Raw genomic sequence first — 20408 nt, forward strand, 5'->3', positions numbered from 1 at the left:
AGAGAGAATGAGCATACCAGGGCCTCTCGCTACTGCAAAAGAACTCCAGATGCATGTGCCATTCTGTGCATCTGACTTTAGGTGGGTCCTGGGGAATTGAACCTGGGTCCTTTGGCTTTGCAACCAAGCAAGCACCTTAACCACTTAGCTAGCTCTCTCCAGCCCAGGAATTTTTTTCTTGGTTTTTCAAGGTAGAGTTTCACATTAGCCCTGGCTGACCTGGAATTCACTATGTGGTCTCAGGGTGTCTTCAAACTCACACGGATCCTCCTACCTCTGCTCCCAAGTGCTGGGATTAAAGGCGTGTGCCACCATGCCCGCCTCAGGAATTTTTTTTTATGTGGAAATCTTTTTATATTTATTTAGAGAGAGAAGGGGGGAGGGAGGGAGGGAGGGAGAGAGAGAGAGAGAGAGAGAGAGAGAGAGAGAGAGAGAGAGAAGAGAGACAGACACAGAGAGAATGGGAGTGCCATGGCCTGCAGCCATGGCAAATGAACTCCAGATGTATACGTCACTGTGCATCTGCTGTACTTGGGTGCTGGGGAATTGAACACATGTCTGTCTTTAGGTTTTGCAGGCGAGTCCCTTAATTGCTGATCCATCTCTTCAGCCCCAGAAATCTTTCATTTATTTGTTTTTAAGGTATGGTTTTACTTTAGCCCAGGTTGCCTTGAACTCACGGTAATCCTCCTACCTCAGGATTAAAGGCATGAGCCACTCACCTGGATTCCAGGACTCTTTCTATGGGCTAGGTGTTCTTAAGCACATTAAGCCTGTGGGTCCCTTTGAGGGTTTAATGGCAGCTGTGAGGTCTCCCAGGAGACAAAACAGCCAGTTGACATAGTTTTACTTACACTGTCAAGGAGCTCAGGGAAGCCTAATCACCTACAAATTGAAAACATCTGCTCTTCCATCTTCTCCCCAGAAATGGGAGGTCAGTGACCTTTCGATCATGATAGGCCAGTGGCGATGGCTCTGGATGATGGCAGAAGGGTCTCTTTTCAGTGGTGGGCGTGGGATACCTACCCATGTGGGGATATTTGTGGCTAGGACTTGTGTGTGTGTTTGTGTGTGTGTGTGTGTGTGTGAGAGAGAGAGAGAGAGGGGGGGGAGAGAAAGAGAGAGAGAGCTGCGAATGCACATGTGTGTGTTTGTGCATGTGTTTCTGTCTGCCTGTGGAGGCCAGGGGCTGACATTGGGGTGTATTCCTCAATTGCTCTCTACCTTATTCTTCGAGACAGGGTTTCTTGCTGAACTTACTTGAGCTTACTGATGTGTCTAGACTAGCTAGTCAGTGCATTGGGATTACAGGCACATAAACCGCCCAACCCAGCATTTCACATGGGTATTGGGGATCTGAACTCAGGTCCTCACGTGCGCACAGTAAGCACTTTAACCCACTGAGCCATCTCCCCAGCACCTAAGACCTGGATTCCCATCCCACCTAGCCTACCTATGTGAGGGGGAGCAGAGCAGAGATGAGGAGAGGCGGGGCCCGTAAGTAGGGAGAACTGAGAGCCTCTCTAAGTGGAAAGGCAGGACTCCTTGGGCCACTTCCAGCTGGTCTCCCACTTTGGCAGAGCTGGGCTCCTCCTCTTTCAAGGCAGACATCCCACTCATTCCCCTTCGCCTCCTCAGAGACCACTTTGCTAGCTTGGCCGTGGTGAGTGGGTTCATGTGGGTTGACTGTGTCTTAGGGTTCTAGCCGAGGTCCCCAGTGCTCCTGCGTGCAAAGGAGACCCTCATGACCTCACCACAGCACTTGGTAGGATGTGGCAGTAAGGGCAGGTGTGTGTGTGGGAGTGGAAATCCCTGGTGAGTCGCGGTGTGATGTGTGTGTGTGTCACCCACCGGTGGGGGATCTCAGGTCTGACGTCCCTTCTTTTTCTTTCTCAACCCCTAAGTGGTTCTATCCCAGGGGCTGCTCCTCTCTCCTCCTCAGTGGAAGGACGCTTCTCCTTCCTGCGTCCCCCAGCTCTTTCGCCTTCATTCTCCGCTCTGCATGCCTTCTCACCTGCGGCTGCCTTTGGCTCTGGCCTGCCTGCCTGGGCCTGGCCTCACACTCTGCTCCTCTAACCGGCACGGGTCCCAGCTGTAGTGGCTGTTCTTTGTCGCATGGGCTCCCTTTCTCCCTCCTCCCCTGCTGGTCCCACCCCTTCTAGATGCTGCTGGGGGAGGGTTGGGGGGCAGGGGCGTCAAGGACCCCTGGGGTGGAGGGGGCAGGGGAATTTTACCCCTGTTACCTGCTTTTACTAACGAACCTGCCATTTTTGTGTCTGGACTGATTTGTCTGAGGAAACAGTCGGGTTTTACTAATCTAAGCCATCTCCCTCCCTGCCTTCCCCAGACACCTTCCTCCAACCCCTCTACCCACTTCCTCTCCACCACTACCATCTCCTCCTTTCTCCCCACCCCACCTGGCTGATTCCCTTCCTCAATGCACCTCCTATGTTCCCCCACTTCCTGCTAGCCCTCCCCCCACTGTGGGCCATAGAGGGTGATTAAGGAGGCCCTTTTTCACTAGACCCCATATTGTGGGTGGAATTAATGAGATTTATCCCCAGCGTGGAAGGGAATTTATCAGGGCATTTCTGGGCCTCCACCCTCTGCCCCAACTCAAGTAGGGCAAGAAAGAGTGATCTTGACCTTGCCAGATGAAGTGGGATGAAGAGAGACCATAGGTGAAGATGGGAGGGTGGTACTCTGCTGGCCTCTGAGGCCAGAGAGGAAAACCTCAGACTCAGGCACCTGGAGATGAGGAGACTGAAGGGCTTTGGGACCAGGATGGCCTTCCTCTTGCTTGGAAGCAGAGGCGCATGGGATTTGAGCATAGTGGTGGAGGGACTTGAGGCTCCGTCACCAAAATCACAGTCTCCCCCCGAGGTAGGCTTACAGATAGTAGCTGTAGGCAAGGCGGTGCTGGGTCACAAGATAACTCGAGGTTGACTTTTGATGTGCTGTGTTGTCTGGCTTGTGCCAAAGTTAACGGGTGCCAGGGTTGTGTCAAGCTGGGTACTTGCACTTCAGGAGCCGGTAGCCTGGTCAGAGTGTGTCCATTTAGGTTCAGGATCTAATTGGTAGCCCAGTTCCAGTTTTCAGGCTAGCACCAGGAAGTGTGGAGAGCAGGTGCAGCCACATTGCCCCAGAGAGGCCCTTTCGCCTGCCATACCTTCCCTGACTTGATCCCACTACCCTTTCCTTCTGGCCCCCCTCCCCCTCTCTCCTTTTCTCCAACCTCCCCCCCCCCCCTTTCCCGGGTCTAATCTCGTTTGCATGTTTTCGTGACTAATACTTACTTTGACCCTCCCCCTTCCTACCCAGACTCCCACTACCCAGCCTCAGGATGAGGTGGAAGGAAAGAAGAAATAACTGATCATGACCAATCCTCCCCTCAAAACATGACTCGGAAGCTTCCAGACTGCCCCTCCCACAGAGATACCTGTCCCCTCCCGTCCTTGAACCTAGTTTCACCAGCACAAGGTTTGATGGTTCCCGGGAGGTAGCCTCTTCCAGCTCTCACTCCCTGAGCTTCACTCCACTCACGAGGCTCCAGCTGAGCACGAGGGGGACTCCTGGATAGTAGACTACTCCTGCTAGGGGTGAGCCTGGCCCCCCAACAATAGAACCCTAAAGACCAGCTGCTGAAGGTGGCTGGTGGCATGTGCTGGGGACTAGAGTATAGGATATCATAGCACATGACTGGAAGGCTCCCAGGATCAATCCTTTTCCTGGAAAGGTGGTACTGAAACCCATTGGGGAACAGAAAGGGCCATGAGCTGTGCCTTGTGGAAGCACAGGGTGGGGCTGGCAGGGAAATCAGCCCTCTTCAGCAACAGTCTTCCTAGAGAGAGGCTCATCCCCCACAGTCTTGCTGGGGATCAGGAGCCCTTATGGGCTCCTCCGGGGGACTAGACTCCTCAAGGACCAGGTGAACATTGGTGGGGGTGGGAGATAGTCGGAGTCTCCTTGGCTCATCCCCAAGGTGACTTCTGTTTTCCCTAGCTCAGTGCCAGGTGCCTTCTTGGAACAACAAGCACTTTCTCACTCCAATCATCTTGCTTTCTTGCTGAATTTTCCATTCCAGGGCAGGCTATTCCTGAGATTAGTCCTGGCCTGCTCTGCTCCCTAAGGGTAGGGTAACCATGGTTGAGAAGGAAGGAAGAGAGGGCTGAGAAAGAAGGCACAGGGCTGCCCTCTCCTTTGGAAGAAAGAGCAATGCAGCTGAGTGTGGTGGCTCCCACTGGTTATCCCAGCACTCAAAACGCCCAGGCAGGAGGATTACAAACAAACAAAAAGTAACTCAACTATTGAGGTACCTGAGGAGTAAGACGACAGACTTGAGAAGTAGGAACCCCTCAGAACTTGGGTGTCAGAGATAAGAACCAATTCTGACGGGCATCTTGGGTGTCAGAGGTGAGAACCAATGCTGACGGGCAACATGCAACTTCATGCCAAGACTTCTCAGGCCATCTGAGTCTCTGCCCTCCTGCCCTGCTGTCTCAGTTGCCTCCCAGGCTAGGGCTGAAAAAGACTCGGCCACCCCCGCCCCCGCCGCGGGGAGGTGGCGAGTGAGTCTCTGCAGCCACCATCGGGGGTGAGGGGGCTCTCTGCCTCCTCGTGAAAGGTGCTCCAAAGCTCCATGTATCCAGAGTGCACTGCTAAGACAAGAGTGAGGCGCCACCTGTCTCCCCCTTCCACAGTGGAGTCCCCTTCTAGGCCAGAGCACCTTCCGGGAGCTGCTTCTGGGGTGCCAGTTGTGGTGAGCTCTTCACCCTGCCTTCCTACCCGCTGAGCTGCGGCCATGGAGGGAGCAGGCAGGGCAGGTCTTAGCCCACCCTGAAACCATCAAGTCTTGTGCTGCCTCCTCTCCCTCTCTCCCTCTCCACCCCCCCACTGTTCCTCTTCCAAGACAAGCAGACATAAAAATGGGGGTCCCCTCCCCCACTTGCCCCCTGGCCCTTCCCTTGCCCGGCCCCTGGCTCTTCCCAGGGAGTTGATGTCAGTTGTCTCCTGTCTCCCCCTCCTTGGGCTGGGCAGGTGACCATCTCGGTGGACGGCATCCTGACCACCACAGGCTACACGCAGGAGGATTACACCATGCTGGGCTCTGATGACTTCTTCTACATCGGGGGCAGCCCCAACACGGCTGACCTGCCGGGCTCACCTGTCAGCAACAACTTCATGGGCTGCCTCAAGGACGTGAGTAGGGCCAGGAAGGGCTGGGGTCAGCCTGAGAGCTTTTTAGCCCCTGTCTGCCATGTGATTTAGTCTGACCTGGCCAGCTACCCAGGGCCCCTCTGTTCCTTCTGAGTCCATGGTGGGACATGACTCCTCTTCAAAGCCTAAAGCCATTGATGCAGTCAAGAGGTGTCTTCCCCTCTCATTTCCTTGAACTTTTTGGAAGCCTTACCTGTCCTATAATCTTCAGAGGCCGCTCTGGTTCTCAGGGAAGACTGATGGACATAAACGCTAAAAGCCTTGCTTCAGTCTCATGTCTTTCACTTACCAGCTCTGTGACCTTGGCCAAGTCACTTGGCCTCAGGTTGTCTGATGTGTAGATGAGTGGTTGGTACCTACTTCTTAAGTTCATTGCGAGGAGCACATGACAGTGTTAGTGACAAGGCTTTGTCCATAAGAAGATGGCATCCAGACATTAGCAACAATTGCCTTCCCCTTCATCGCTGTGGGCCACAGCTCAGCAGGTACTGGGACCCCACAGGGCAGTCTTCCTGGCCACAGCCAGACCAGAAGACAGGACAGAGGAACTAAAAGAGGCAAGAAGTAAACCTGGGCTCAGCCTGTGTGTGTTGAAGGTCTAGAACAGAGACCCAAGCCACGTGGCCTGATGGCGCTGAGCACTGGGCATGGGTGGCGGGATCCCGTGGCTGCTGGTGAGCGGGAGTGGCCAGCCTCCAGCGAGCCTTTGTGTCCTTGTCCCTGATTCCTGTCCTCCCTGCAGGTGGTCTATAAGAACAATGACTTCAAGCTGGAACTCTCTCGCCTGGCAAAGGAAGGAGACCCAAAGATGAAACTGCAGGGGGATTTGTCATTCCGCTGTGAGGATGTGGCTGCCCTGGACCCTGTGACCTTTGAGAGTCCTGAGGCCTTTGTTGCCCTGCCCCGCTGGAGCGCAAAACGCACTGGCTCTATCTCCTTGGACTTCCGCACCACTGAGCCCAATGGGCTGCTGCTCTTTAGCCAGGGCCGGCGGGCTGGGACTGGGGTGGGCAGCCACAGCTCCACCCAGAGGGCCGACTACTTTGCCATGGAGTTGTTGGACGGCTACCTCTACCTTCTGCTGGACATGGGCTCAGGGGGCATCAAGCTGCGGGCATCCAGCCGCAAGGTCAATGATGGCGAGTGGTGTCACGTGGACTTCCAGAGGGACGGGCGCAAAGGTCAGGAGGCCTCTGGACTTTCCCCCTTCCCTGGCCAACTCCTTTCTACCTGCCTGGCTTCTCCAGTTCCCTTTCACTGGCCCTCTACAGCATTTCCTGCCCTGCTCCCTGCCACTGCCCCCCCCCCCCATCCTCTTGCAGTCCTCCCTGTGGTCCTTCTGGCAGAAGGAGCAGTGTGCTCGATGCCAGCCAGGATTCACACCTCCACTCTCCCACTAAGCTGCATGTGGGACTCGGTTTTCTTATCCGTGAGGGGAACAATTACACAAAGGCTGTCACGGGAAAAGAATGAAAGTGCCTCTGAGAGAGGCACCTAAGGGGTAGGTGTCCCATCCTGCTGGAAGAAAAATAGCTTTCCCCAGCTGGGAAGATGGCTCAGAAGTTAAGAGGGCTTGTCATTTAAGCATGCAGGCTGGAGACCACCAAATTTGACTCCCCAGAACTCACAGTTAAAAAAAAAACAAACGTTTTATTTTTATTTATTTATTTACTTGACAGAGAAAGAGGGAGAGAGAGAGAGAATGGGCATGCCAGGACCTCCAGCCACTGCAAACCAACTCCAGACATGTGTGCCCCCTTGTACATCTGGCTAACGTGGGTCCTGAGGAATCGAACCTGGGTCCTTTGGCTTTGCAGAGAAACACCTTACCTGTGAAGCCATTCTTCCAGCCCATTTTTTTTTTTTTTTAAAAGCTGGACACACCAGTAATGTCAGGCTGCAGAAAGCAGAGTCTGGAGAATTGTTGGGCCTCCCTGATGTCCAGCTGCTCTGGGTTGAGGGAGTGTCCTTCTCAAGGAAATACGTGGATAATGAGTGATAAGAGAACACCTGACGTTCCCCTCTGGCCTCTGCCCACGCATGCGTGGGGGCACATGCATACACCACACACCACACCACACCACACCCATACTTTACATACATACACAGCACGAAGAAAATAGCTTCCCAAGGCTGGGCATGGTAAGCTTACACCTGCAATCCCGACACTTGGGAACAGGAGGATTGCTGCAAATTTGAGGGCAGCCTGGGCTACACAGTGAGATTCTGTCTGAAGGAAGGAAAGGAAGACAGAAAGAAAGCAACTTTCCAAGCACTCCTGTGTCTCCCTTTCATCCAGAGTCATTAAGGTTACTTTCATCAACCATCTAGATCTCATTGTCTCTCAGTATCTGCGGAGGACCGGTTAGTTCCAGGCACTCCCTCCCCAGATATCAAAATCCACAGTGCTCAAGTCCCTTAGATAGGATGATGTGGTATTTGCATATAACTTATGCACTTACTCCTGTATCCTTTAAATTATCTCTAGGTTCTTTAAAATACCTAACAGGATGTGAATGCTGTGGCCGGAGATGTCACACACTTGGTAGACTGCTTGGTTAGCATGTATAAAACTCTGGTTTTTATCCCTAGCACTGCATAAACTGGGTGTGGTGACCCAGCCCTGTGGGAGATGAATGCAGGAGGATCAGAAGTTCGAGGTCAGGGGCAGGGGAGATGTTTCCACAGTTAAAGGTGCTTGCTTGCAAAGCCTCATGGCCCGGGTTCCATTCCCCAGAACCCACGTAATAAAGCCAGATGCACCCAGTGGCACATGCATATGGAGTTCATCTGCACTGGCTGGAGGCCCAGGCGTGCCCATGCTCCTCCTCTCTCTGTCTCTCCTCTCTCTTTCTCCCCTCTCCATTTCTCTCTCAAATAAATAAATATTAAAAAAATAATAAACGCAAGGTTATCCTCAGCTATGTAGTAAGTTTTAAGGCCAGCAGAGGGGAGAGACCCTGTCTCAAACAGAGAGAGAGAGAGAGAGAGAGAGAGAGAGAGAGAGAGAGAGAGAGAGAGAGAGGGGGGGAAAAAACACCCAGCATGCAAATGCTACATAATAGTTATTTTATTGTATTGTTTGGGAACTAATGACAAAACAAAGTCTGTGCATGTTCAGTACGGACACATTGTCCCTCAAATATTTCTGTCCATGCTTGGTTGCTCTGGATGCAGAACGCAATCGTAGAGACTGACTTAACTGAGCATGTGCTGCGGCCAGGAGCTGTTCCAGGTGCTGGACACGTGGGTAGCAGGGAACTAACAGACCCTATCATGTTCTCCCAGCACACACAGTAAGTAGCCCAACACTCCTGCCTGGCACTGGGGGCTCCAAGGCACAAGAGAGCAGGGTAGAGGGCTCAGGTAAGGCAGCTGCCAGTTGAACCTTCCACTGCTTTTTACCAGCCTCTCCTCCACCCTTTCTTTTCAGCCTTTCTTTCCCATCCCCTTGTTTCCTGCCTGCTGATTCTCCCCTGTATACTCTCCTCCATCTCGTTGAACCCAAGAGAATGATCCAAGAAAGAGAGAATTGACATAAAGAAGGCTTGACACATTACTCAGTTCAAGTGCTTGTCAACGTCAGCTAAATTTCTGTGCTTCTCCAGCCATCTCCATCCTGGGTGGAGAGACTACTCTAGTGCACAAAGGGAGAAGAGGGCTTCCAGAGGCTGCCAGGGCTCCCCCAGGTGTGGGCTTGCTATCCCTTCCTCTTCTTCCTCCCCTCCCGCCAAGAAATATATGCAAAAGAGCTCCATCCCCTGGCACTGTCTCGTTGCAGCCCAGTAGATGCCATAGATACTGGCTCCAGGGGCTCCCCAGGAAGCCAGTGGTCCTCAGCTGGACATTTGCCCAGTGATGGTAGGACAGCTATTCTGTCAGTGCTTTATTAAACTTTCTCCTGTTTTCTTGCCTTTTAAAATATTTTTATTTATTTATTTATTTGCAGGAAGAGAGAGATAATATGAATGGGAAAGAGAGAGAATGGACATGCCAGGGCTTCTTGCCACTGACAATGAACTCCAAATGCATGCACCACTTTGTGCATCTGGCTACTTTTTTTTTTTTTTTTTTTTTCTGAGGTAGGGTCTCACTCTAGCCCAGGCTGACCTGGAATTCACTATGTAGTCTCAGGGTGGCCTCGAACTCATGGTGATCCTCCTACCTCTGCCTCCCAAGGGCTGGGATTAAAGATGTGCGCCACCACACCTAGTTGCATCTGGCTTTATATGGGTGCTAGGGACTTGAACCCAGGCTGTTAGGCTTTGTAAGCAAGCACCTTTAACCACTTAGCCACCTCTCCAGCTCTTCTCACTTTTATTTTCAGTGCTGGTGATTGAACTCAGGGCTTTGTACATACTGATCCACCTCCAGCACCCCTTCCTTCTTCTTTTTTTAAAAACTTTTTCTTTAGTTTTGAAAATTTGATAAATTGTGCATAATTTGAAGCTTGCCATCTTAACTACTCTAGGGATGTTATGTAAGTGAAGTGATACTGTATTTGTCTTTATAAAAAACTTGCTTATTTTTTTAAATAAAAAAATAACTGGGAAGATGGCTCAGAAGTTAATGGTGCTTGCTTCTAAAGCCTGTTGGCTCACATTCTATTCCTCAGTACCCACCCAACACCTCAAAGTTGTCTTCTGACCGCCACATCCTGCCATGGCACACACAGTCTCTCTCTCTCTCTCTCTCTCTCTCTCTCTCACACACACACACACACACATAAACGAAAAATCAAAAAGGCATGGGGGTCTGGGGAGGTGGCTCAGCAGTGAGAAGCACTTTCTTGCAAAGCCAGCCTGGGTTCAATTCTCCAGCCACACCTCCCATGTAAAGCCAGGTGGGCATTCATTTGCAGCCACAAGAGGCCCTGGCACGTGCAAATAAATACGTATTTAAAAAATTTTTGTGTGTGTATGTATGTGTATGATGTATGTGTGTGCCACAGTGAGATCAGAGGACAATGTTGGAGGTGTCCTTGTGTTCTGCCTTTTTAAAGAATTCTTTTAAAAATATTTTAAGCTGGGCGTGGTGGTGCACGCCTTTAATCCCAGCACTCAGGAGGCAGGGGTAGGAGGATCACGTGAGTTCGAGGCCACTCTGAGACTACATAGTGAATTCCAGGTCAGCCTGAGCTAGAGTGAGACCCTACCTCGGAAAAACAAACAAACAAACAAACAAAAAGAAAAAACATAAGCCAAATATTTTATTTACTAGAGAGAGAGAGAGAATATGGGCATGCCAGGGCCTCCAGCCAATGTAAACAAATTCCATACTTGTGTGCACTGGCATATGTGGGTACTGGGGAATCAAACCTAGGTCCTCGGGCTTCATAGGCAAATGCCTTAACTGCTAAGCCATCTCTCCAGCCCCCTCTCTGCCTGTTTTGAGGCAGGCTTTCTCTTGTTTATTTACTAGTGTGTGTGTGTGTGTGTGTGTGTGTGTGTAGGCAAGCAGAGACACTGCATGTGTGGAGGCCAGGCGACAACTTTCAGGTGTGTACGCATAAGTCCACCTCATTTGAAAAGTAAGATTTCTCTCTTTTTTATTAACTCTTTACTGAAGTGTCCATACATACAGTATACCATGGTCATAATCACTCCCACCACCCTCCATTTTCCTCCTCCTGAGTCCTCCCTCCACTGAATCCCTTCTTCTTTATAACTGGTCTCTCTTCTATTTTGATGCCATTGTCTCCCCTCCTGTTACTCAGCTCATGTTAGGCGGTGCCAGCCGCTGTGAGGTCATGAAATACCATGGCCACTTTGTGAGAGGCAAGGTTTCTTTCTTTTGATCTTGTTCACTATTGTTGCCTTTTATTTGTTTGTTTATTTTTGCTGTGCTTGCTGAGAACTTCTGTCTCTGAGTGCTGGGATTACAGAAGCCCACCACAGCTTCTTTTTTTCAAAAAATATTTAAAAAATTTAATTTCTTTGACAGCATGAGAGAGAGAGAGGGTGGGGGGAATGAATGGGCACATCAGGGCTCCCAGCCACTGAAAATGTACTCTAGATGCATGCGCCAATTTGTGCATCTGGCTCACATGGGTCCTGGGGAATTGAACAGAGGTTCTTTGACTTGGCAGGCAAGTGCCTTAACCTCTAAGCCATCTCTCCAGCCCGGCTTCTGGCTTTTTACGTGGAGTCTGATTGAACTGGATATTCATTCTTTTAAAAATATTCATATGCAAGGAAAGAAAGAGAGGAGGGCACAGAGACAGAGTATATGGGCATACCGAGGCCTCCAGCCACTCGAAATGAACTCCAGATGCATGAGCCACTAGGGAATCAAGATGGGTCATTAGGCTTTGTAGGCAAGTGCCTTAACCACTGAGCCAATCTCTCCAGCCCTTGATACTCATTTTTGAGCCTTCTCCTCAGCCCCTCTTGTTTTCTGCCACTTTGAAGGCCTGACTGGCTGGCCTGTGAGCGTCGGGAGTCTCCTGTCTTTGCATGGCATGCCGTAAGTGTGTAGGGATCAATCACAGGGTGCCATGTCGTGTCTGGCTTACAGAGGTGTTGGGGCTCTGCGCCTCAGTGGTCAAGTTTTGCACAGAAGATGCTTTTAACCACTGAGCCATCCCCAGACCCTCTTTTTATTTCCTTGTTTGAGACAAGGTCTTGCTATGTAGCTAGCACAGGTTGACCTCAAACTTGGGGTCATGTCGCCCCAGCCTGTGGGAGTGCTGGGTGGGTGTCACTGTGTTTGGTTTGGAGTTGTCCTTTGTTTCACTGAGTACAGTGTCTTCAGGGTTCATCCATGTAGCAGCATGAGTTAGAATTTCCTTCCTTTTGAAGGCAGAGCAACATTCCATTGTGATAGGCACGTCATGACTATCTGTTCATTTGGCAACGAATGGTTCAGGTTTTCCTGGTCCACATCTGGAAGTGACTGGAGCAGTGGCCTGTGCTCCCTTCACTTCCCTCCCCCAAAGTCATAACCATTTTCTTTAAATTAAAACAATTTAAAATTAATTTAAAATTTAAAAAGCCAGGGGTGGTGGCACATGCCTTTAATCCCAGCACTAGGGAAGCAAAGGTAGGAGGATCTCTGAGTTCAAGGCCAGCCTGAGACTACATAAGTGAATTCCAGGTCAGCCTGGGCTACAGTGAGACCCTACCTAGAAAACCAAAAGAATTTTAAAAAATTTATTTCAGAGAGGTGGGGGGAGAACACTGAGTGTGGGTGTGCCAGGGCCTCCAGCCCCTGCAAACAAACTCCAGGTTCATGCGCTACTTTGTGCATGCGGCTTTGTGTGGGTCCTGGGAAATTGAACCTGGGTTGGCTGACTTTACAAGCAAGCACCTTTAACTGCTGAGCCGTCTCTCCAACCCTGTTATCCTTTTCTTTCTTCTTCCTTTCCCTTCCTTCCTCTTCAATGTTCAGTTCATTTGTTGAGAGCCCTGAGTGACCCCACGGGGTGAGTAGAGAAGGTGTCAGGGGACTCTAGCTGTAAACAGAGGTACAGGAGGTGACATCTGGGAGTCTGTCAGTAGAAGGGCTCAGTGGTGGGATCCTGAGGCAGGTGACACTTTGTGGGGAGAGAACAGGCCTGAGAGGATGCTGTTGAGATGGAAGGATGCCTCTGAATGAAGTGAAGCTTAGAGCCGGGGGAGCCTTATCCGAATGAGGAGTGTGTCTGTCTGTAAAGGAGGTCCCGTCTTTGTTACTTTCATCCCCAGTCCCAAAGAGCTCACCCTCTGACCCCTGCCTGCACGCCTTCCTGAGACCTCTGACACACTCAGACTCAATGGAGACCTACTGCTTCCTAATCTCTTTACTGTTCTTTGAGGCCAGGTCTTGCTGTGTGGCCAAGGTGGCTTCAAACTTGCAGAAATCCTCCTGCCTCTGTGTGTTCCCGCCTCCCCCCATACTAAAGTGCTGGGATTACAAGTGTAAGCCATTATGCCTGGTTTCTCCTTTAGAGTTCTTCCAAACCATAAAAGAGGAAAGCATGGGCTAAAAAGTATCAGTGGCCACACGTGGTGGCCCGCACACACACCTGCAGTCCCTGCAAGCGGGAGGGGCAGGCACGGGGATCCGTTCAAGGTCATCTTTGACGGCATAGAGACTTGGAGAACAGCCTGGGCTGCGTGAGATTCCCATCTGAAAAAACAGACAACAAACAGAAAACCAACCAGCAGGATGTGGTGGCACACACCTTAAATCCCAGCACTCAGGAGGCAGAGGTAGGAGGATCGCCGTGAATTCAAGGTCACCCTGAGACTACATAGTACATTCCACGTCAGCCTGGGCTAGAGCAAGACTTTATCTTCCAACCAAACAAAATATATACACACACACACACACTAAACTGGGTGTTGTGGCACATGCCTGTCATCCCAGCACTGTCGGGGCAGAGTGAGGAGGATCACCACAAATTCAAGGCTAGTGTGGTCTGTATAGTGAGGATAGCCAGGGGCAGTATACATGCATGCATGCACATACATACATACATACATACATACATGGAGACCCTGTCTCAAACACTATGTACATGCACACACACATGTTTCTCCTGTGTAGAATTCTGAAGTTTAAGATGGTAATAAACGCTTTGAAGCTCCCACATGATCCCAGCTCTTCTAAGATCGTAGCCCATTTTCTGTTGCTATAACAGGACACCTGAGACTAGGCACTTAGAAAGGAAAGAAGTGTATTTGGCTCACAGTTCTGGAGGTTGTGAAGCCTGAGGGTGTGGCAGTTACTACTGAAGAGACTTTTGTACATTACCACATTTGGCCGGAGGGTGCACAAGTGCAGGCAGAGAAAGCTACAAGAGGGATCTTTGCTGGGCAACACCCTGCTCTCTTTAGAGCCACACGATCCTGAGCCCATTTCTGTAGGCTGGTGACATAATCACCTGTGAGACGTCCCATGTCCCATCTCTGCTACAAGGGCAACCAAATTTCCACCTGATTTTTGCAGAGGACAAGTCATACCTGAACTGTGGTGTTACTCTGTCCTCCAGAGAAGTCTTCTAGCTGGGCACAGTGGCACATGCCTGTCATCCCAGCACTCCAGAGGCTGAAATAGAAGTTCTGAGTTTGAGAGCAGTTTTACTACATAGTGAGTTCCAGGCCAGATTAAGCCACAGTGCGAGACCTTGTTTAAAAGGAAAAAAAAAAAAAATTCTTGGGCTGAACAGATGGCTTAGCAGTTAAGGCGCTTGTCTGCAAAGACTAAGGACCAAGGTTCAATTCCCCAGAACCCATGTAAGCCAGGTGCACATAATGGTGCATGTGTCTGGAGTTTATTTGCAGTGACTAGAGGCTCTGGCATGCCCATATTCTCTCTCTCTCTCTAATAAATAAGTAAATAAATATAAGAAAAATATTTTTAAAAGTCTCTCTGCCAAAACCAAACCAGATCAGACAAGACCGAACCAAACTACTCTTGCAGCTCAGAAGCCCAGGCCTGGCCCCCTTCTCTCCTGACTGCCACCCTGCCTCACAAGCCCCAGGAGCTGACCTGCCTGTCCGTCTCCATCTTGTCCCAGAGAGTGGGCTGCAGGCTGGGCCAGTGGGCTGAGGGGTAGAGAACGCAGGCTCTGTGGTCTCTTTGCTTGGCTAGGACTTGGGCTCTGTTCCTCCCCTGCTGTGGTACTCGAACACTTTCCCCAGTTCCTGTGAACCTCAGTTGCCATTTCATTTTTTTTTAAGGGGGGTGTTCAAGGTAGGGTCACACTCTAGCCCAGGCTGACCTGGAATTCACTGTGTAGTCTCAGGGTGGCCTCGAACTCATGGTGGTCCTCCTACCTCTGCCTCCCGAGTGCTGGGACTAAAGGCGTGCGCCACCACGCCCAGCATTTCAAAATGAAATCACAAAGGACCAGTAGCTGTAGCTGGGGAGACGGCTCGGCCACTCGTGCTTGCTAAGTAAGCATGAGAACCCAGGTTCTGATCCCCAGTACCCATGACTTTGCAATCACAGCATACAACAGCAGGCAGAGGCAGGAGAATCCCAAAGCACAGTGCAAAGACAAGAGACCCTGTCTCAAACAAGGTGGGAGGTTAGGAGCGACACTCTCAGGTTGTCCTGTGACCTCCACACATGCAACCTGGCACATGCAAGCCAATACACACACAAACAAGAGGGAGAGCAATTGAGGAAGACACCCGCCGACATCCACCTGTGGCTTCCACACGCATGGGCACACACTCGTGCACTCCCACGCAAATGAACATACATAGACACATGCAAAACCAAAAAAAAAAAAAAAAAGGACCAGTTTCCTAGAGTCATCGTGAGGCTTCAGTGACGTCTTGGGAGTGCCAGCTGCCTGGCATACAGCCATAAGAGCTCTCTGGTAGTTGGGTGGGCGGAAGGAGCAGCACCGTGCATTCAAATCTTCCAGCTCCTTAAGGTTGTCTGCCTCTAGATGATTGTGTTCCAAGGGGCTGGGTGGTAAGACTGACCCAGTGAGTGATCTGGCCCTTTTAGGGGTCAAGCATTTGGGTGTGACCCTGTTCAGGGTCTCACTCTAGCTCAGGCTGACCTGGAATTCACTATGGAGTCTCAGGCCTTGAACTCATGGCGATCCTCCTACCTCTGCCTCCCGAGTGCTGGGATAAAAGGCGTGCGCCACCGCCCCCGGCTGGGATTTGGGCGGTCTTAATGGCAGTCAAGATGCGCTCTCTGGGCCCGCATGCAGCTTTTCTTTGCGCTGAGGCCCGCTCTCCCTTGATCTCCAGGTTCCATCTCCGTGAACAGCCGCAGCACTCCGTTCCTGGCCACAGGGGAAAGTGAGATCTTGGACCTGGAGAGCGAACTGTACCTTGGTGGCCTCCCTGACGGGGGCCGGGTAGAGCTGCCGCTGCCCCCCGAGGTGTGGACGGCAGCACTGCGGGCCGGCTACGTGGGCTGTGTGAGAGACCTCTTCATAGACGGGCGGAGTCGCGATCTGCGGGGCCTGGCGGAGGCGCAGGGAGCCGTGGGCGTCGCCCCTTTCTGCTCCCGGGAGACACTGAAGCAGTGTGCATCTGCCCCCTGCCGCAATGGGGGCATCTGTCGAGAGGGCTGGAACCGCTTCGTCTGTGACTGCATTGGGACCGGCTTTCTGGGGCGAGTCTGTGAGAGAGGTGAGGCTGGTCTTCCTCCCAGGTATCCCTGTGCTCTGTGTCCTCCTTAGGGTGAACATTCATTCATTCATTCTTTCTTTCTTTCTTTCTTTCTTTTTATATATCTTATCTATTTGATACAGAGAAAGAGGCAGAGAGAGAGAGAGAGAAAGAGAGAGGGAGAGAATGGGCACACCAGGGCCTTCAGCCACTGCAAACCAATTCCAGACTTTGCGCATTTGGCTTAGGTGGGTCCTGGAAAATCAAACCAGGATCCTTTGGCTTTGCAGGCAAATGTCTTAACTGCTAAGCCATCTCTCCAGCCCTTCCTTCCTTCCTCCCTCCCTTCCTTCCTCCCTTTCTCCCTCCTTCTCTCTCTCCCTCCCTCCCTCCCTTCCTTCCTCCCTCCCTTCCCCTTTCCCTCTCCCTCTCTCTCTCTCTCTTTCTTTTTTTATGAGAGAGAGAATTGGTGCTCCAGGGCCTCCAGCCACTGCAACCAAACTCCAGACACGTGCGCCCCCTTGTGCTCATGTGCAAGCTTGCATGCTTGTGTCACCTTGTGCATCTGCCTTACTTGGGTCCTGGGGAGTTGAACATGGGTACTTAGGCTTTGCAGGCAAGTGCCTTAACTGCTAAGCCATCTCTCCAGCCCCCTTTTTTAAATGAGAGAGCAAGGGGGGTGGTGAACCTACTTTCTGTTTATATATTCCCTTTTTCTTCAGAGCACCCTTCAGATAAACCCTAGGCTTGTCATCTGGTAATGATTCTCTGGTTCTCTCTCTCCCTTGGGGCAGAGGCCGCCGTCCTGAGTTATGATGGCTCCATGTACATGAAGATCATGTTGCCCAATGCCATGCACACAGAGGCAGAGGATGTGTCCCTACGTTTCATGTCCCAGCGGGCCTACGGACTCATGATGGCTACCACCTCCAGGGAGTCCGCTGACACGCTGCGTCTCGAGCTGGACGGAGGGCAGATGAAGCTCACCGTCAACCTTGGTAACCACCCCGTCCAGGGCCTCCTGCTTCTTTCTCTGGCCTGCCTGCCTCTGACCCCCACCCACCCACCCCTGTCTGTCTGGAGAAGCTGGTGGTGGTGCCAGCCAGAGAGAGGCACCCTCAGCAGTTTGGAGATGGGAGTGACAGTCTGGTTCTGATGGAGCCTCTGAGAGTTCTATCCCTGTCGAGGTTGGGCAGGCTAGAGCAATGCTGTCTGCTTGATGACACCAGGCTGGAGACCCAGAGCGGGTCCATACACCTGCCCAGGTGTTGTCTGGGTATGCTAACTATCCCCCCAAGGCACTCACAGGGAGTCTTGGTGGCATCTGTCTCTCACACACATGATGACAGCTCATTCTTGTCGGCACACCCACTTGCTCATTCATTGGCTCATTCATTTGGAAATTGATGTCTGCAGGGGGGGGGACAAGGTGGAGCTCAGCACAGTGGCAGATAGGGGATGAAACCCAGTTGGCCCCTGCATGCAGCCCCCCCCCCCCCACTGCTCTGCTTAGATTAGAGTTGTGTCTGGGCCACCGAGGGCAGACACTTCTGTGCACGTTGAGCACACAGACAGACATGCCACTTTCTCCTTGTCCAGCACTGTGACTTCATTCTAAGTCCCACAGCTACGCCTAGAAAACATCAGATTGCTAGACAGGCTTTGGGGGTAGGCACTATCGGTCCCTGCCAATAGACTGCTCACGGTCCTGCCTCATCCGTGAGTAAGAGGGTGATAGCCGGCCTCAGCCCCGTGTCACCTGTCAGTCCTCAGGAGACTGCTCTTCATGGGCCCTCAGTAGTTTTTTTGTTTGTTTGTTTGTTTTTGGAGGTAGGGTTTCACTCTAGTCCAGGCTGGAATTCACTATGTAGTCTCAGGCTGGCCTCGAACTCATGGTGATCCTCCTACCTCTGTGCTGGGATTAGAGGCGGCGCCACCATGCCTGCCAGGCCTCAGCTTTTGTGGTCAGGACAAGAGAATAGCAAGGCTACTCACTCAGCTGATATTCATGGGGTGTCTTATCAGGGCCAGCTGTGCTCCAGTCAGGAGCCAGAGCAATGAATGAACCAGGCGCCCACTTCATACAGATTTTAATGCAGGGAGCTCTGGACTACCAAGAGCTCCTGTGCTATTTAGGCTGGGCTCACAATGTCCATAGCACATTGGCCTTAAAAAAATATTTATTTGAGAGAGAGAGAGAGAATGGGCATGTCAGGGCCTCTAGCTTCTACAAATGAACTCCCAGATACTTGTGCCACCTTTTGCATCTGGCTTACGTGGGTCCTGGGGAACTGAACCTGGGTCCTCTGGCTTTGCAGGCAAGTGCCTTAACTGCTAAGCCATCTCTCCAGTCCCATATTGGCTTTTTGATGCATAATAAAAGTGATTGTACCCTAGTGCCTTTCATGTAGAAACCTATATGGAATGCCATGTGTTTGGTGTCTAGAGGAGAAGGGGCTCTTCTGTGCAGGCAAGAATCCTGAACTGGAGAGTACACAGAGCTTTGAGCTTTTAATAAACTATTTATTTATTTGTAAGGAAAGAGGGAGAATGGTTGCACCAGGGCCTCTACCTGCTTCAGACTATCTCTAGATGCATGTGCCACTTTGTGCATCTGGCTTTACGTGGGCACTGGGGAATCTAACCCAGGTTGTTAGGCTCTACAAACAAGTGCCTTAATTACTGAGCTATTTCTCCAACCACACTTTGAGCTTTTAAACAGTCATCTGGAATCTTTTTTTTTTCAAGGTAAGGGTCTCACTCTCGCTCAGGCTGACCTGGAATTCACTATGTAGTCTCAGGGTGGCCTTGAACTCATGACAATTCTCCTACCACTGCCTCCCGAGTGCTGGGATTAAAGGCGTGCACCACCACACCCAGTCTCATCTGGAATCTTATCCTAACCTTGATCTTCAGAGCATTTCTGGGATGGGCCATGGCCTTTAGGACTCCACTACCTTATTTTTATTTTTGAGAGAGAGAGAGAGAGAGAGACAGACAGACAGACAGACAGACAGACACAGAGAGAATTGGCATGCCAGGACCTCAGCTATTACAGCAGAACTCCAGATGCTTGTGCCACCTAGTGGGCATGTGCGACCCTGTGCTTGCCTCGCCGTCATGTGTCTGGTTTACATGGGATCTGGAGAGAGATTGAACATGAGTCCTTAGGCTTCACAGGCAAGCACCTTAGCCTCTAAGCCATCTTATCTCCAGCCCCTCCACTACCTTATTTATGTCCTTACAGTGTGTCTCCCCCTAACTTCGCTCACTTGGCCTTTGTAGTCTTAGGTCAAGGATCTGCTGAGAAAGGGGGGAACTGGAGGTGGCTGGTGTGCAGGTGGCAAGGGCCTTGAGTTGATATGAGTGGGTCCCCACAGCTCTAGTCCGACCATGATCACAGCCCTTACAGTGGGTGACAGGTAGAAGCTCTGCCCAGAAACGCAGGCTGTTCAATACCCTTTGGCCAATGTCCTTTACATCAGCACTCCCCCAGACATTGTTCTTGATGCCATCCTAGAAGAAAGGCACTGCCCGTGCTCTGGGTGGGGCCCTGTGAGTCTCTTGACTGCCCAGGACTGGGTATGCAGCACAAGATCTCCTTCTGTGGCGCACGCATGCATGGAATGCTTGGCTTCGTTCTTGGTGGGATGCGGCAGGGGGATATCTGGGGCCTTTGATCTGCAGGGAGGACAGATGCTTCTTGCTCACTGGGACTGTCCTTGTTCCTTTGGGAAGAAGCTTGAGTTTCTAAACTAGACAAGAGGCAGCATCCTTGACCAGGAAACTTACCTTGGTGGGCCCTTGGGACTTTGCACTCTTGGGATCTACTCTTGTCTCCCTGGGCCTGCCTTTTTGTCTGTGCCTCATAAGCTCTCAGAAGTCAGAGAACAAGGCGGCCCTTTTGAGTGGACATTCTAGGGCCTGGCGGCTCGTGCCTTTAATCCCAGCACTCAGGAGACCAAGGTAGAATAATCACCTAGTTCCAGGCCAGCCTGGGGCTACAGAATGAGTACTGGGTCAGCCTGGGCTAGAGTTAGACCCTACTTCAAAAAAGAAAAAAAAAATGAATGACTTATTTTCATTATAAGAATAAAGAGTTTTGTCCACTGGGCATGGTGGCGCATG

General features: G+C 51.3%; 1 protein-coding gene across 1 annotated transcript in view; it reads left to right on the forward strand.

Moving 5' to 3' along the window:
* Nrxn2 (neurexin 2) overlaps nucleotides 1-20408 on the forward strand; it is a 122546-nt gene that overhangs the window by 46760 nt on the left and 55378 nt on the right. The window contains 4 exon segments of the mRNA XM_004656616.2: nucleotides 5038-5199; nucleotides 5960-6398; nucleotides 15915-16301; nucleotides 17075-17278. Of these exon segments, the coding sequence (XP_004656673.1) occupies nucleotides 5038-5199; nucleotides 5960-6398; nucleotides 15915-16301; nucleotides 17075-17278 (1192 nt within the window).

This window comes from Jaculus jaculus, chromosome 1, assembly GCF_020740685.1.
Source record: "Jaculus jaculus isolate mJacJac1 chromosome 1, mJacJac1.mat.Y.cur, whole genome shotgun sequence".
Lineage (NCBI taxonomy): Eukaryota > Metazoa > Chordata > Mammalia > Rodentia > Dipodidae > Jaculus > Jaculus jaculus.